Raw genomic sequence first — 17,466 nt, forward strand, 5'->3', positions numbered from 1 at the left:
AAAGGCAAGACAAAGAAGTATGCATCTCGATAATAAATGATTACCTTTCACATTATACATTAGAGTTCACAGACTTATGACCTCAGCTTGAATTTGCAGAATATAAGCCACTTTGAATGTGAAAACCCATAGTTTCCTCAGTGGTTTTTCTCTCGATTCTTGGGTCTAAGCTTCTGTATGGAACAGCATACTGTGAAACTGTCCTTAGGGTCTGCATCTCCATTACTTCTAAATAACATGCATAGCGTCAGCTGAAGAAATGATGTTATGTCCCATCATCCCACTAGTAAGTTGTAAAGTTGGAAGATAAAAACCTTTAAATTTGCCTGAAATTCTCAAAGGACTTACTCATTCTCCTAAGAGAAAACTGAAAGTAACAAAGTGTATGGAGAAGAACAAATTATAAGAAATCAGGATCTCTGTCAATGATCCTAACTTGTTAATCAAGCATCTTTTTGATGTTCCTTATTTCCCTATTCTGTGGCTAGAACCAAGGCTGCAAGGTGACAAGGGGACATTTTCCCAGGAAGCTCGGGATAATGTAAGAGCCAAGAGGCAAGGTGAGGAGTCTCTGGTGCACAAATCACTATAAATACGGTTCACTGCTTGATCTTAGAGGCAGACGGCCAGTGTTGGTAAAACAGGAGAGAAGCATCTAAGAGATGGCTTTCAGGGTGTAGGAGAGTTCAGAGAGGAAGTGGATGGGAGTGTCCTAGAGGGACTCCACAAGATGGGACTGGGAAAAGACAGAGAGTGGGAGCGTCAGCCAGCTTTGTACAACTGTAAGATACAAAAAACAAACTGCTGCATACAGAAAAATTTAGTTCAGTTTCAGAGCTTCACCGTGCAAAACAGAGTGGCCGGATAGCTTGTCCTCTGGCAAGGGCCTAAAAGTGAAGGCAACATCATGACAGATGTCAGTGACAGGGACATGTGTCAGCTGAAGGGCTATAGGAAAAAGGCCGTTCAGAGAGCTCGAGGTGCACCCAGGGATAGACTCTGTTATGATTTGCTTTCTCCAGAACTACCTCAGTCCTTCCTGAAGGGAGTACCCTTACCACCTACTAATCCAGCCACCCTGGAAACCAGGCCTCTAACACACACACACTTCTTTGGGAGACCTTCAAACTATATCTGAACCACAGTGCAAGGTAGAAGGACTGGTGACCTTCCTTGCCTGTTACAGCAGGATGGGAACCTTACTCATTTCCTGCCATAGTGCATCAGCTAATTTGGCTCAACAAGCCAGATGGATGCAAGATGTCACAACAACAAAGCAGGTAGGGAAGCCTTACTTATCTTGACAATTGAGTCAGTTCAGAAGCTGGAGGAAAAAGACAAAAACAGAGCCAAGTGTATAGGAAGGTCAGAGGAATGAAGTGATTTTGCACATAGACAAAAAGAATGAAGCCACATCGAGTTCCGTGCACAGCAGGAATGGCCCACCCTGGCCACAGGTGGCCTCATCATCCAGTAAGCTGCTATGAGGTAATGGCAAGAAAATGCTAGATCCTGTCTCTTTGGTCCTGTGGAAGCTAGTTCTCCAAACACCGGCCAAATGTCCTGAGTAGCTCTGTCAGGAAGTCCTTCATTTGCTCTACATCTAGTTCTGAATAACTAGACCCTGTGGGTATTGGAGAATGAAGATCAGTTTACCTTAGATACTTAAGGACTTACCTGTGCATAGGAGGAGACACATAGAAGTAGGTTTCCAGATAGTGTATTACATTTCATAGTAAGAGGACTTGAGAGTTGTCATTGGAAAGTCTGGGCATAGTCTCAGCAAAGGCCTCACCAAGCAGCCAGTGGTGATTAAGAAGTATCTAATGGGTGGATGGTTCTCTGTAGTGGGCACAACAAGCCTAATGGCAGACAAAGGGCTGCAGTCTCCCCAAAGACAGAACCCAGCCTTTGAATCCTGTCTATCTACACTGTGGGTAATTGTAGGAGCACATGTGTTCACTGTAACGGGCTATGTTTAGTGTTTTGTTTTACATTTTAAAATGTACTTTGGAGTGACAAAGTGTTTCATTCCACAATCATAAGAAAGCATGGAATAAAACACACACAATAAAGTTAACAATGATGTCACGATGTCATCTGAGTCTCGGAGTGATAACACACATTTACTGAGAATAAAGTCTTGGCGTTTTAAGTGAGAATGGGCAAGAGATCAGTAAAAGCCTGTTATTTTTAAACAAGCAGCAGTCAGCTTGTCCTGAAAGCGGAACCTGTCGTGCTGTGGGCAGGCTGCTGGGCTCCAGGCTAATTACCTGATGATTTTTTTTTTCTCAGATGAAACCCACAGCTTACTTTGGATGAAGAAAATAATGTCTAGACCCTGGATTCTGATCTTAGTGTAGTGCCTTTGGCTAGCGTTTTACTACCTTTCTGTCTTTCTCCTAAATGCTTCCTCTAGAGTATGAGATGCAGTGGCAGGTAATAGCATTCAAAATCCAGTGCACACTTCTCCCAGCTCATGGTATCTTACTGAAGTGTGAGTGCCACCACTGACCCTTGACGTGGATGCTCAGTGCCCGCAGAATTCCAGGGTCTTCGTTGCTTGTGTCCAAAGAGAACCAAACCTTTGGTGTGTTAAGCCACCGAGAATTTGGGCCATCCCAGTTCATAACTCTTACTTAGAACACACAGAGTGCCAGTGAGTTTACACAGCCACACCTGCATAGCATAACTGTGACTAGCTTGGCAGATGGCTATGAATTATAAATATTTATAATCATAAACTTTGAAAAGCTGCACAGAAAAAGGTGGGGCTTTTGATTAAATAAGTTAAGCATTTTTTTTCTATAATGACAAATAGAGTCTACTTGTGTTGTAGGATTATTAATGTTGTACTATTGTGTTGGAGGGGACAAATCAACACAGAAACCCACATTCTGGAACCTCCTTCATTACACACCTCTGCAATGAAGTCCTGATGTTCCCAAGGGAAACATGCTGTTGTTTGAAAGTTGAACATGGATTCAGTCATGTCGACCATGACAATGTACATTCTGCTAATGTGTGTACAGTCACAAGGTATCCAAAAAGGAAACATCTGGATATATCTCACAGGCCGGTTCCCCTAAACACTGCCTGTGGGAGGCAGGTAGAGCAGATCCTACTGAAGTGGAAATTTCTAGTTTCTTTGGAAAGTTAGTTATGTCAAATGATGTTTTGCTGGGGCACACAGGTGAGAGGATGTCTTGCTGAAGTAAACATGTGAAAGGCTGTTCTCCTGAAGTAGACATAGGTGAAAGGATGTGTGGATACAGCAAACGTGAAAGGACACGTGATGAAGGAGTATAAATATGACTCCACAGAGTGGGGAATGAGCACTGAGCATTGGTTTGGTTTGCTCTGCCTCGCTATTCTTTGCTAAAGACACACATATATTGGTTCACTTTACATAGCATTGTTGAACTCAACTTGTGGTAACACTGCCATTGAGAGGAAATAACCCAAAAACTGCTAATGAGGTTCCTGCAGCAGCTTTAGGCCAGTGGGTGCGCCTGGCAGTTTCTTCAGGATTGAACTACAGCTGCCTGGTTGGCGTCTGCTTCCTGAAAAGACTGCATTGTAGCTGCTGGTTCGTGTCTGGTGTCTGCCTGGCTAGAGCACTTGTCTGTAGCTACCGAGTCGTATTTGGTGTTCGCTACAGGACTAAACTGCTAACAAAGAAGATCTAGCTTGCCACCAAAGAGCTATTGTTGAACAGGCTCACTTCACCCAGATCCTATTAACTTTTCTCTTCAACTACCTCTGCTGGGTGGTGGGCTAGAGGAGAGACTGAACCCTTATTAAAAGTAGGTTGCAAAATATTTATGCCTATATCCTATAGGTTTTCCTTTCAGCTACACACCATCAACACAGCAAGTCTGTGCCTTTTTTTTTGTCTTGGAGAAGCTTTGAGGGTTCATTTGACAACATGACTTCTTCCCTAAAGCAAAGTTCATCTAAAAATAATATGTGGCCCTACAGGTGGATGAGCTAATTCATAGCAGGACTTAGCTATAAAATGGTATTGCCTCTTACAACTAATCAAAATGAGACTTTATTTAAGGTGAAATTTGAATTCCCATTAAAGCAACGATCAGGTTAGCCTCAAAGAGAGAGAAGAACAAAGCCATATGTAATAGCACTGCTGGCCATCTTCACACTTACTCCAGCACAACAGCTCCAGAGACTTACATCTGTTCCATTTTAAGATATGATGTAATACACAAAACACTCCTTCCCCTTAAATGAGAAAGCACGGCAGCATTTTATGACATTTGAAGACTTGAATATCACCAAAAATACTCTCAGTACTTCTGCAATATCTGCACTAAAACAATGGCTGAGATTACAATTTTAAAAAAAATGCCACTTGCTATGTGTCCTAACAGTATTTTTTACTTGGAAGCATGGAGAATTAAGGAAGCATTGGAGTATAGATATTATACCATCTGGTTTTATTCAACATAGTAATAAAATGAGACTAGTCAGTAAGACCTACAGCATGAGGCAAGATCTCCAGAGACACAGGGATAAAAAATATAATAAAACAAGAAGACCTATGACCCCCAAATTCTATGTGATGGAGCCTTTGAAAGCCTAGTGTTGGGAACCAGGAACTCCTGTGACTAATACAGGTTAATTTAAGGGCTGTGTCTGAGTGGAGGAACCTGCATAGTTTCTTTAAATCTTTGTTATCTGTGCGACCACAGTGCGAGTCACTAAACGAGGGCTCCAATCCAATCCTGCCAGCTGCCTGTTTTTGTAAATAAAGTTTTCTTGAAAAGTAGCCAAACCTACTGTCTCTAGCTACAACCTGGTCCAACAGCAACATTAAGAAGCAGCAACAGGAGTTTTTGTCTTGGGTTGCAAAACCCTAAGAGGTGTGTTTTATGTCCCTGTAGAGTAAAATGTTGCCAAGTTCTCATCTATGAACTAGAAGTGACTTGGTAAGTGTTTGGTACATGGTAGCTGTTGTCCTGGGATCAGTCATTACTCACTCATGTTAGGGGCCGGTGTGCTGTAAGCCAGGAATTACGCTAATTCTCAACCATGAAATCCAAACCAGGTGGGAGTACCTCAGGAGACATTCTCCCACAAAGGGTTTCACTTGGGAAACACTGAAGAATCTCAACTGGTTCTTTATGGATAACTGGCCCACGGTAAGTAGTATTAAAGGAAATGGTGAGATACCATTTCTCATCATACGGGAAGAAAAAAAAATCTCGAGTGACGGCATACTCAGACACTAAGAAAACGGATGTCTATGGCTGATGGGAGCAATGGCGCTGACTTACAGGGGGGAATTTGGGATGTGGTGTGCTTACCAGTATTCAGTGTGGATTTGCTCCCTCGTTGTACCATTGAGTCTATTCTCAAGATATTTGGCAAAATATAGATGTGTGTAAGGCTACTCATGATAGTCTTTTGGGGTGTGTGTGTGTGTGTGTGTGTGTGTGTGTGTGTGTGTGTGTGTGATAGTGTTGCTTGTCAACTTGACAGAATCCATACTCATCTAGGAGGAATTGTCTCTGGTTGTGGCTGTAATTTCTTTAATTGGGTTAACTAAGGAGGGAAAACCCAGGCTAAAATTGGGCAGTATGATCCTCTGGGCCTCCAGTCATGGCCTGAGTAAAACAGAAAAAGCAAGCTGACTGCAATCATTCCTTCTCCTCTCTAATAATTGTAGATTTGATGTGGCCAGCTGGCTCAAGCACCTGCCGCTTTGACTCTATCTTGAACCATAAGATAGATGAAATACTTTTTGTCTAAAATTGCCTATGTTGAAGCATTTTATCACAGGAAAGGAAACTGAGACTATCTCTTAAGAGTCAAAAGGCTGGAAAAATTAGATATTCAAAGATTAGCTTAGCCACTGGAGTTATACCAATCTATAAACAAAATTTTGCATATATCATTTTACGAGAAGGAAACAATTTCAAACAGCAATTGTTTACTGTCTTCCAATCATACATATCAATGCAACATTAAATTAAGATACACAAATCTGGAGAGTACATCTTCCATGGTCTGATTATTAATATCTTGTTAGCATTATCTTGGAAATAAAACTTGTTACTATCTTGTTAGTATTATCTTGAAATAAACAAGTTTAGCAGCCAATATCTACAGTGAAAAAGGTGAAAACCAATAATCAGGAAAGTTAAAACCTTCCAAAGGCTACACTTGAATTAGAAATATTCTAAATTTAGCATTTATTTTTCTTAAGAAGTATGTTTCCTAGCTCCAGCTACTGGCAGGACCCAGAATGGAAGATACCCCAGATCTGTGGAGCATCTCTAGAGTTTAGATGTAGTTGAAAGAACCATTCCTCAGGAGAGCTTCAAGGCTTTTAGAGGAACAGATGAACATGAGCTGGTCCAACATGGGACAGCTCATTGTGGCAAACCATGACGCTCAACAGATCTGTCAGAAGAAGAGAAAGATGATATGGAACCATTCCCAGATGCTAACAGGACATGGTAGGTAGAATAAGGATTTACGCACCCTTGCAGAATGATCCATAACACTTTGTGTTCTGTACTCTTTAAGACAATTGACAGGCCCAGTTTCTTCAAAGGTCAGGGGTGAGGAAAAGGAGCCAGGAAGGGGTGTGGGACACTGACCTAAATAAAGAAACTATCTGAACCAAGAAAAGTGCTATTTTTCACAGGATCAGGATATTGAAATATTGAGTGGGCCTTCAGTGATCGTAAGACTAATGTTTGCAGCCTTAGGGATAGCAACAGTGTTAGAATTCTGGAAGGAAGTGTCCCTTTGCTTCTACAGAGATGAATGGTGACACACAGGAGAAATGACACAATGCTAGAGACCTTCTTTAATATATTTAAGGGGAGAAGGGGAAAGAAGGAGAGAGAAAGAGAGAGGGAGAGACTGAGTAAGGGAGGGAGAGACCAAAGAAGACATAAAAAAGATGGCTAGTCTTACTGAAGCTGAGTGGGGCAGATAGTTTGTCTACTTTGCTATTTTCCTTGTTTTGGGTGTGCCTAAAATTTTTCATAACTTGAAAGAAGAATCGAAAGGAAAAGGCTGTGGCAGTGACCTCACACTGCATCCTTTTCTGCTCCGTGGGGTTCTCTGTCCCTCCCTAATATCCTTCCACTCACCTCTCTGCTATCCTTAGGAACTAACTATAAGAAGTTACAGGAGACTAAACTGGAATGGTGCTGGGAGAGGAGAAGTGTGTATTGGGAAATAGACAAATCTTTTGAATCTGTTTATAAAAATGACAAAGCTGATGCTGTCATTCACAGTGGGCCGGGTGAGGTCTTTAAAAATGTGAAGGATTTTTAAGCACTTTATTATTTCCTCTGTGTGTTTTAAGCGCTCTGTTGACTTGATCCATCAAATTTTGAATAGAATGATCTAGTAAATAAAGATTTTGAAACAATATAAAATTATTTCTTCCTGATTCAATGGCTATATCCAGATTAAACGATTATGTTGGATGCCGCAGGCTGGCCCCCTTCAGTTCCAAGATCAGGTGGGTCAAAGGAGCTGCACTGAGCAAATACTGCAGCCACCTTCGGGAAGCCACTGGGAGCCATCTCCTGGTGTTTTGGGGAGAAGCACATGTATAGATGCTCAGTAGCAGGTGACAGGATCTCAGTATTATCTTAGAGCTGGTAAATGTAGCTGTTTTAACAATTGTGAATAATTAATATAAATACAAATGTATTTGTATTAAAACAAGGGATAAAGGCAGCAGTGGGTCAATGTTACCTGCTAGAACTCTTCAATTACAGAGCTAATCATTCAGAGTGTTCTGTAGCTCAAGAATCATTCTTACATCAATGTTCAATTTCTTCTTTATTTCTCCTCTTTATAGATGTGGGGGTTTTATTTCCTTTTCATGTTTTGTTATTTTGAAACAAGTTTCCATGTAATCCCGAATAGCCCCAAACTTACCACATAGTTAAGATGGGCCTTTAACTGCCCATCTTCCTGCCTCTGTCTTTGAAGTATTAAAATTACCAGGCAATGATTTTATAAACTAAAGCACTAACTTCAGAAAGAAAGCGTGGCTCAGAGACATAAGGTAGCATCATTTCCAAGATCACAAAGTCACAGCAACCAGGGCAAGCCTATTGACTCACAGTGGAAAACCCACTAAGAATAAAATGGGACAGCAGTGGCTACATGTGCTAACCCCTGCTTACCTTTCGAAGCCGATCTGCCGGAAGGTCTTTTCCCAAGTTGAGCCTGCAAGGTAAGGAGACCAGCGTCAGCACAGACATGGACTCATTGTCACTCTGCTGCTTCACCCTTCCGTGAACCCACTTCTCTCCTCAGTGTCATCTCTGCCACATCCAGTCTGCAGATGGCCTTTGTGTGTAGTAATTAAGTTCATCATATCAAACATTCACCATCCCTTTCTAATGTAAACATGCGAAGTCCTCCCTCTTGGTTGTAGCTCAGTTAAACTGAATACTGTGTATTAGCATCAGTGTTCATCTCTCCTATCAAAATTGTAATTTTGTACTTGACCACTCCTCCCACCAGATTCTCCAGCTTCTAGTAACCACCATCTTGCCCTTCTTCCACAAGATGAATTTTTCTGGATGCCTCAAACGTTACAAAAGCAAAATCAGACAAATAGGATTATGTCAGACTGAAGGTTGTAAGCAACCACAGTCCAGACATTGCAGTTGAGGAAAATGTGAGTCCCAGTCTCATTAAAAATAATGAAATGGGGGCCTGGAAGCTGGCTGAGTCCTTAAAGTATTTGCTGTGTGAACATGAGGACCAGAGATGGTATTCACAAAACCCACAAAAGTGTTAACTCAGGTTAAATAGTATTCTAGTAGACATTGTGCTTGTGCTGAAGTTAAGGGTTTGTGATAATCCACAGTATTTTTACATTTTTATTTTAGTCCCCACAACTGGCCCTCAGTTGGTAAGTTGTGGGCATGCCAGCTAATCATCTGAAATGGTAGCTTCAGGTTGTTTACTGATGGTTTATTCTGAAAACACAAGTGGAGAGTCAGCCTTGAGTCTCTAGAGGCCGCTAAGAAGATGTTCACAAATCCAAGGAAACTAGGCTGGCATTGTTGTCACTTTGTTGAGAACTCTGTCTCAGATACTTTATCTCCAAATCACCACACACATGGCCAGGGGACAGGTAGGTTTCCTGGAGGACTGGAGATTACATAGGACTGAGGAACCCAGACTTGTCTGGACTAATCTTAAGAGAGGCTGAATCAGTCTTGAGAGACCATTAAGACAGTGCTTCACCAAGAGGCTGAGTCTATGTTAATTGGTCACAGTGGAGTGTTTTAGCTAATTTTAAAAACACACAATGGAAGAGTAAGTTTCAGGTATGAGTGACATACTGATTTAAGTGAAATTCAGACATATTTTCTAGAATGATATCACTGGGACACTGCTGAATTCCAGTTTGCTTTGTGAGTGGGACTTAAACCTAAGCAGGCCAGGACTTGCTCTTGGCCTCCAGCCCAGAGAAGTGGCCTGCATATAAATATGTTCCATTCTGTGAATGCCATGCAAGACAATGGAGGAGCCTTTTCTCAGGGATTCTTTAAAGAAGATGGCCTACTCCAGAAGTCCTACCCATTAGACAATGGTGAAGAATAGATGCCCCTTAGTAAAAGTCATGTGCTCCAGCTGGCAATCGCCTGGACTACATTGTAGGAATGATGACTCCTGTCTGAGGCTGACACTGATAGTCAGGAGTGCACTGAGGGTTGGTAACAGCAAGGTGATGGTGAGAGGTGATTCTATTCTTCCCAACTTCTGCTTCCAATGAAAACCAAAATACTATCATTTCTCTCTATTTCTCTTTTTCCATATCTTCTCAATGTACTCACTGGCTTTTTTTTCCTTCTTCTTTTAATTCTAAGAAAATACTTCTGTCCTAATTGATTGAATTTATTGTGAAGGTAAAGTTAAAATGCAAATAATGTGGAACCTATAGCTTTCAGTAAAAAAAGAGGCCCTGAGCAATTTTCAGAAGACGTAAACTTAATCAAACAGGTGAGATAAGGTTATGGTCTTTGGCTCAAGCTGTCTGGTACAGTTTGGAATAAACGTGGTTAAGTCACTGGTCCATGCATCATGGAGACAGTAGAAGGCCTTCTGTCAGTTCTGTAATATCTCCATGTCCTTCACATCACTGGCTCCTCCACCTTTGCTGTTGGTACTCGCTCACCATCCACATGTGCTAGCAATGGGTCTAGATACATTAAAATATGGTTTCTGTTCTTAAGCCCCAACTACATTAGAGGTTTGGATTTTTATGTCCTCGGTGAGCACTTAGTCGTGATAAAACAAGAATTTCTCAATAAATGAAACAGACATACCCAGATCCTTTGGCCCAGAGGATATTTTTGGCAGCTCATTATGCAGTTGCTGAAGAATTCTTTTAAAGCCATTAGCCATGGTCTACAGTGGTAAACTGATATTACTCCCCTTCGCCAAGGCAGCCCCACATGTCAAAAACAGCAGAGAAAACAAAAGCACATGGCCAACTTCCTCGATTGAACACTTTTCAAATGAGATTTACAGGGGTCCCTCACCTGTGGTTTTCCATGGTACAGTACCAGGAACCCACAGTCCTCTGTGGTCTAAAATATTAAATGGAAAATTCCAGAAATAAACGGCTCACAAGTTTTAAATGACTTTCATTACAGTAGATTGCCATAATTATTCTATTTTATGAGCTGTTATTGTCACTAACCTTATTGAGTCTTGTGTAGAAGTAACAGGTTATCATAAGTGTGCATATAAGAGAAAACATAGAAGTCATAGGGCTGTTTGCTATTCTTGTCTTAGCATTCACTGGGAGTCTTAGGACAAGTCCCCATGGGTAAAGAGAGTCGCTATATCCTATGGAAGTCTAAAACAGGCCCTATTTTCTGGATGAAGGCAAACCACAGAAATTGTTAACATACAGAAAGAGATGAACTCACATCAGAGTGGTTTTTTTCCCAATCTTGGATGGTGTAATTAGAAATCATGAATTATGATTCTTCACGTTTTAAGAGTGCCCATTAGTGCAACAACATCATAGTTAACAGAATTGTAATCTAGAGTTGAAGATGGTAGAGCGTGGATGGGTCAAGCTCTGTCTATTGCCATTGACTTGAGAAGGAAGTTCCTGTAACTAGCCTGAGTATTCCCTAGGCGATGAGACTCCATAACACCTCTAAGACCTCTTAGCATTGACTCTTGGGAGATAGCTCCCAGAGAAAAGTCATGCTGTCTCCCCAAAGAACATGTTAGCAACTGTTCCTTTCAGGCTAAGAATGTTTGACCTCTTGATTCTCATCCCATAGCTCTGTCTAATTATTAGCTTTTTAAAAATTACATTGATTTCTTTGTGTTTCTGTGGAGGAGTATGTGCACACCACAGTCCAAGTGTGAAGGTCAGTGGGCAATCTGTGGAGTTGGCTTCCTCCTTCCAACATGTGCATGCCAGGGACCAAACTCCTGTCAGCAGGCTTAGTGCACTCACTTTTCCCTGCTTATCCTTCTTACCATCCTCTTATTAGTAAGAGTTTATTGTTATCAAAATGGATTATTTTCATGCAGTATATTTTGATTAAGTTCCCATCCCCAACTCCTTCCAGATCCTCTCCATCCACACAAATCCATAGCCTCTCTCTCCTCTCTTCCCTTCCCTTCCCTTCCCTTCCCTTCCCTTCCCTTCCCTTCCCTTCCCTTCCCTTCCCTTCCCTTCCCTTCCCTTCCCTTCCCTTTCCTTTCCTTTCCTCTTTCTTTCTTTTTTCCTTTCTTTCTTTCCTTTTTCCCTCCCTCCTTCCCTCTCTCCCTTCCTTCCTTCCTTCCTTTCTTCCTTTCTTTCCTTCCTTTCTTCCACATATAACAAGCATCAAAAACAATAACAACAATACAATAAAAACAAATAAACTAGAATTGGACAGAATAAACAAATGGAGGGGAGGCAAAGGAGCAGCCCAAGGAACACACACAAATGCTGTGTGGCACACACATTTGCATACAAAGAAGTACCACAAAAATTACAAGTACCTGTAAGGTTTAAAACAAAACAAACAGACAAACAACAAAACAAAAAACCCAGACAAAGTCTTGTGAGAGAAAGAAAAGAAAAACTTCCCAGTTTTGGCCACCTACTGCTGGGCCTGGGGCTCCCCTCTCCAAATCTCCAGTGAAATGACATTGGAAATTTAATCTTCCCTTTGCAAGTAGTTGTCAGTTGGAGATAACTTCCGGGTTAGGGATGGGAACTTGTGTCCACTTCTCTCAGCACTAGGGAATCCCATCTGGCATAGACCAGCGCAGGTCTGGGGCATGCTACCACAGTCTCTGTGAGTTCATGACTTCATATGTCTGTCAGTCCTGTTGTGTTTAGAAGGCCTTGTTTCCTTAGGGTCCTCTCTCCCCACTGACTCTTGCAATCTTTCCACCCTCTCTTCCACAGAGGTCCTTGAACCCTAAGGAGAGGGATTTGATGGAGACATCCCATTTAGGACTAAGTGCTGTGAGGCCTCTTATCCTCTGCATATTGTTTGGCTGTGGGTCTCTGTATTTGTTCCCATCTGCTGCAGGAGGAAACTTCTTTGATGATGGCTGTGCAAAGCCCTAATCTGTGCGTATATAGTAGGATGTAGTTAAGAGTCAGTTTATTGAGCCTTTAATTGATTGTTAACCTGTGATTTGAAATATTCTTTGAAATGGCTAGAGTTCTTAAAAGTGCCTTCATCATTAGCTGTATGGTAGACTTGTCTTATATTAGCTAAGTAAATTTCCTAAACACCCAATGAAATCAGTATTATATTTCTATCCCACCTTTAGGTGAGAAAACAGAGGCTCAGGTTAATGTCAACTTCACCCTACATTGTCAAGTGTCAGGCACTGTATTCAGGTCTTGTCTTACTTGACAGCCTGAGTGCTTGTTCCAGAATGCACTTGATGGAGTCCCCTTAATGGCCTTAGTAGCTAGTGAAAAACCTATCTCGTCTGGTACCTCATTCTCCCTCACAATGTGAGGGGCTCCATCATGCCATGATGCAGCCAAGGCTCTCAGTAGAGGCTGCGTCATGCCATGCCATTGGACTTCCCAGTCTTCAGAGATAGGAACTGTTCTTCTGTTCTTTATATCCCTAGTCGGTGGCTTTCAGTTGTAGCAATGGCTCTTTCTGCATTGCCCCTTTCAATCCCTGTCTCCATTCAATCTGCCTGTAGTATGGGATTCAATCTTTCATCCTACTTTGCTCTTTGGATAGGAACACTAATATTAGACGCGTACAAGTGGCCAAGTTGCAGCTACATGTCATCAAGCCTGTGAGTTTCCTTGATTTCGTTAAATACTAAGAGTTTCGACCATATAAATACATGTCAATAAAAGGTCAAATATGGGGGCTGGGGATTTGGCTCAGTGGCAGAGCGCTTGCCTAGGAAGCGCAAGGCCCTGGGTTCGGTCCCCAGCTCCAAAAAAAAGAACCAAAAAAAAAAAAAAAAGGTCAAATATGGACATGTGGTCTATACAAGCTGGAGCCAGAGTTAACATTCTCTCTCTCTCTCTCTCTCTCTCTCTCTCTCTCTCTCTCTCTCTCTCTCTCTCTCTCTCCTTTGTTTCTGGTTTTTCTGCAGGATCAGTTTGAAGCTGTAGAACTTTATTTGAAGAAAGGCATGAGCCATCCAATGGCCACTCTGTTTCTGCTTGTCTCTGTTTCCTCAGACAAGTCACTCACAGGTCTTGCTCTTTGATACGATGATCAGAAGATTTCCACACAATGTTATTATTATTTTTTTACTTGTCACTGTCAGAAAATCAAGATTCTCCATCCTTGCATCCCCTCATCACCCTGTCTCTTCAGTGATTCTTCTCATCTGCCATTCTTTCAACCAATTTCTTACTCAAACTATAGAAAAAAATAATCCAGTTTTCCTTGTAGTTTCAGGATGTAACAAAATAATAACCAGTAATAAAAGTGTCCAGCAAAACCTTTCTTTCTTCTAGTTGAATGGTTTTATACCAAGTGTGTCTCAGACACTGAAGTGAGTTGAACTTAAGCCTGTCTCTGCTCTTTTGAAATAACTAGAGAAAAGGAGCAATAATGCACAAGGCACTGGGTTTTGCCAGCATATTCCTATAAAACACGAGTATTTTCATATATCATAGGCGCTTTCAGGCAGACAGACACGCCACCTGGCAGAGCATTTAGTGAGAAAGCTCTCAAGTACCAGGAAATGGTTCACATAGAGTCTCTGCCAGAGGCTTCGTTTACATCACTTTTCTTTTACTCTTGAAAGGAAAAGATTCTCAAACCTAGTTTAAAAAGAAAGCCACGATGAACCATGAATAGAATACGAAATTGTAAGAGAGAAGTCGATTTTTCTTTCATTTGACCAATAGTGACAATCTAAGTATTCTGCAATGAGATACAAATCCCCTCATTAAATAATGGATTGCAAGTAATCTTTGACTTCTGGTTTAAAATAGAAATTGGACTAGCAGTTTGAAATGTGTCCCATTGTAGTAGTTATAGACATATGGAAAATTCTCTCTCTATCTCTCCCTCTCTCCCTCCCTCCCCTACCCTCCCTCCCTTTCTCTGTCTGCTGTGTGTGTCTGTGTGTCTCTGTGTGTGTGTGTCTGTGTCTGTGTGTGTGTCTGTGTGTGTGTCTGTGTGTGTATGTGTGTGTCTGTGTGTGTGTCTGTGTGTGTGCGTGTCTGTGTGTGTGTCTGTGTATGTGTCTGTGTGGGTGTGTCTGTGTGTATCTGTGTGTGTATGTGTCTTTGTGTGTGTCTGTGTATCTCCGTGTGAGTGTGTCTGTGTGTGTCTGTGTCTGTGTGTCTGTGTGTGTCTGTGTCTGTGTGTCTGTGTGTGTGTCTGTGTGTGTGTGTGTGTGTATGTGTGTATGTATGTGTAGGGTAGTTGTGAATCGTTTTTCAAGAATCATAGAACATTTACCAGCACATTGATCTCACTGATCTATGCTGCTCATATTCTAATATTCTCTGTATGTCTCCCATAGAAACCAAATAAACGCACTGCCCTTAAAGAAGGTTCAAATATACTTCTTCCTTTTCCCCACTGTCTTTCTCTAATTTAGAAACACCGACTTTATTATAAGGAGTTGATCCAACTACCCTGTGCACATAGATGCTTTGTTTGAGGAAGCCACATGTGTTTCACATCAACATCATCATCACCCTTTCTTCCCCTGACCTCCATTCTTCACTGCCTTTCCCCATCCAATCATATGCCCACCCGTACATAATTAGGCAAGAGGGGGAGAGTATGTTTGGGAATTGATGGGCAGGGAGGACCCTCACGGGATTGTATCTTTGGAGAAACAGCAGTCTGGCCGAATAAAGAAGTTATAGGAATGATTATGGGCTGACAATTCCTGGAAACTTCCCAATATGAACAATGGAAACAACCTAAGCAAGCAGCAAATACAAGAGTTTTACGATAACTTAAAAGCAGTGGCCAGTGCATTAACTTTCAGGTTTGTGTGGACACAGAGCAACGAGAAACTGAGGCATACAGTCCTTATGTGATTAGGAAAATTGTACTTGACATGTTGTCACAGCCTCAAGCCCATGACGTTCCTATGACGTTTTATTCTTTACGCATCTACTTCAGCCAGAATATTTACATTTCTTTTATCACAAAGATGGTTAAAAATAGAATCTGGAGAAAATCCACAATATTTAGAAAGCAAGTCCAGAGGTGGGGGAACCTCAGATTTTAAAAGGGAGGCACAAGAATGTGAAGGGAGAAGGCTTTCATGGATGAGTAGTTGAGTTTAGGGAGAGATGCTGATGTCTCTGGGGATAAACCAGTGACTCAGAGCAGAGACCAGGAACTGATGCTCTGGCAGAGCTCATACTGGTAGAAAGCCTGGCTCTCTGGGATCCATCCCCTACGCTCCCAAATGAAATGAAAACCATTTCAGTGCAATGATGGGGATCACAAGTGTGCAAGAATAGTTTTGAGAGTGGTGCAAAGTCGAGAGGAGGAAAGAAGAACAGAGTTCTATTTTTAAGGTCAGGTTCAACAGAGGTGTCAAGGGGCGATAGACCATGCGGGAGTTGGTGGGAACCACTGAACTATGAGAAGGGATGATGGGAGTGTGAGTGCCTTCCCTAATCAAAAGGAATGCGGGAGGCTGAGCAGAGGTTGCTGACCCAGAGGTGAAGGGAAATCTCAATTTCTCATCAGTAGAGAGGTCAGACTCATCATAAGCAGAGGAGTATGCCTTAGATAGAGGAAACCAGAAAGATGGTTGTAGTAATGTCTATTACATTATAATTCTGTAAATGCAGGGATTACATATTTGAATGAATATTGTTATGCATAATCTACATGCTGGTTACCCTTGCAGAGAACCACGCTATATAGAGAACCAACATTAGGCAAAAGTAAGTCATATTTTAGATGGTACAGACACGTCTACGCATTTCTTAGGGCTGGGCTGCTTCTGCAAGGCCCCATGGTACACTCTAAAATCTACCTTAGGAAAAACCTTCTGATATCCATTTGTAGATTTGTCTTCTGCCTGTTTCTAATCAAAGTTAACTTCAGAAGACATTTCCAGTAACTGTAATTCCACTTCTTTCAGAGCCAGGTGCATGGGGGTTTGATAAGTCTCTCAAGTATTACACATGCTCAGAAAACTGACCTCGGGCTTTTACCACACCTACCATATGGTGTCTGAGTTCTCAAGCAGACATGGGATTCTAAGGTTCCTGCATGAGACTCTGCTGTGCTTATGTGAACTCCATGAGATGGTATGTGATAAAACTGAGATAAAATAAAAACAAATGGGCAATGAACGCAGTAGTTGAAAATCACCAGGGAGTGGAAATTATAACCTTTCCCTGACTGTTCTTTGCTGATGTCCTTTCTTTCCGGAATGTGGGCTGGCAACTAGTGAGCGACCTTGACCTAGTCAAGCCTATCAGAGGAAAGGCTGGATCCAGGGAGAGCCCTTGTGGAGAAGTCTTTATGACAAACATCAGGAGCCTTGCAGTATTGATTTTGTATGACACAACATCTTAAGAATTAATATTTACTTCACATGAGCTTATATTTTAGGCCTCAATTTGAAGCTTTTTGGAGGGCATTAGTGATTTAGTTTTTATTGCACCCTTTGCTACTTGTGGATGCATATGTCCCAAGTCAACTACAGACATGAAGTTGATAGATTGTGTGTTAGTTCCAGTAAGCACTAAAGTCATTAATGAAGTAAGTACTTGAAATTCTGGCAGGGCAGATGACGAAGATTTAGCTCTTGTGGCTTTGGCTTGGTATCAGTATGCCACACCTTGCTATGAGTCAGCTATCATATTTAGACACACGCTACAGGTCCATGGGTTGGTGGTGCATCTCCAGAAGGAAATCAATACAACTATAATATCTTGGCACAACTACAATGAAAATGTTCATGTCATCTCTCACACAATGTAGGCTATTGTGAAAAAGCCACAAATACAAG

At 41.7% G+C, this 17,466-nt stretch overlaps 1 protein-coding gene across 8 annotated transcripts in view; it reads right to left on the reverse strand.

Annotated features, from left to right (window-relative positions):
* The window catches only part of Piezo2 (piezo-type mechanosensitive ion channel component 2), a 376,519-nt gene that overhangs the window by 167,771 nt on the left and 191,282 nt on the right, over nt 1-17,466 (reverse strand). For all 8 annotated transcript variants that reach the window (XR_005496481.2, XM_063277327.1, XM_039097390.2 and 5 more), the window contains one exon: nt 8,178-8,220. Coding sequence is in view for 7 of the 8 variants with exons in the window: in XM_063277327.1 (XP_063133397.1) it covers nt 8,178-8,220 (43 nt within the window). In the remaining variant the exon portion in view is untranslated. The remainder of the gene's footprint in view (nt 1-8,177; nt 8,221-17,466) is intronic.

This window comes from Rattus norvegicus, chromosome 18 (genome assembly GCF_036323735.1).
Source record: "Rattus norvegicus strain BN/NHsdMcwi chromosome 18, GRCr8, whole genome shotgun sequence".
Lineage (NCBI taxonomy): Eukaryota > Metazoa > Chordata > Mammalia > Rodentia > Muridae > Rattus > Rattus norvegicus.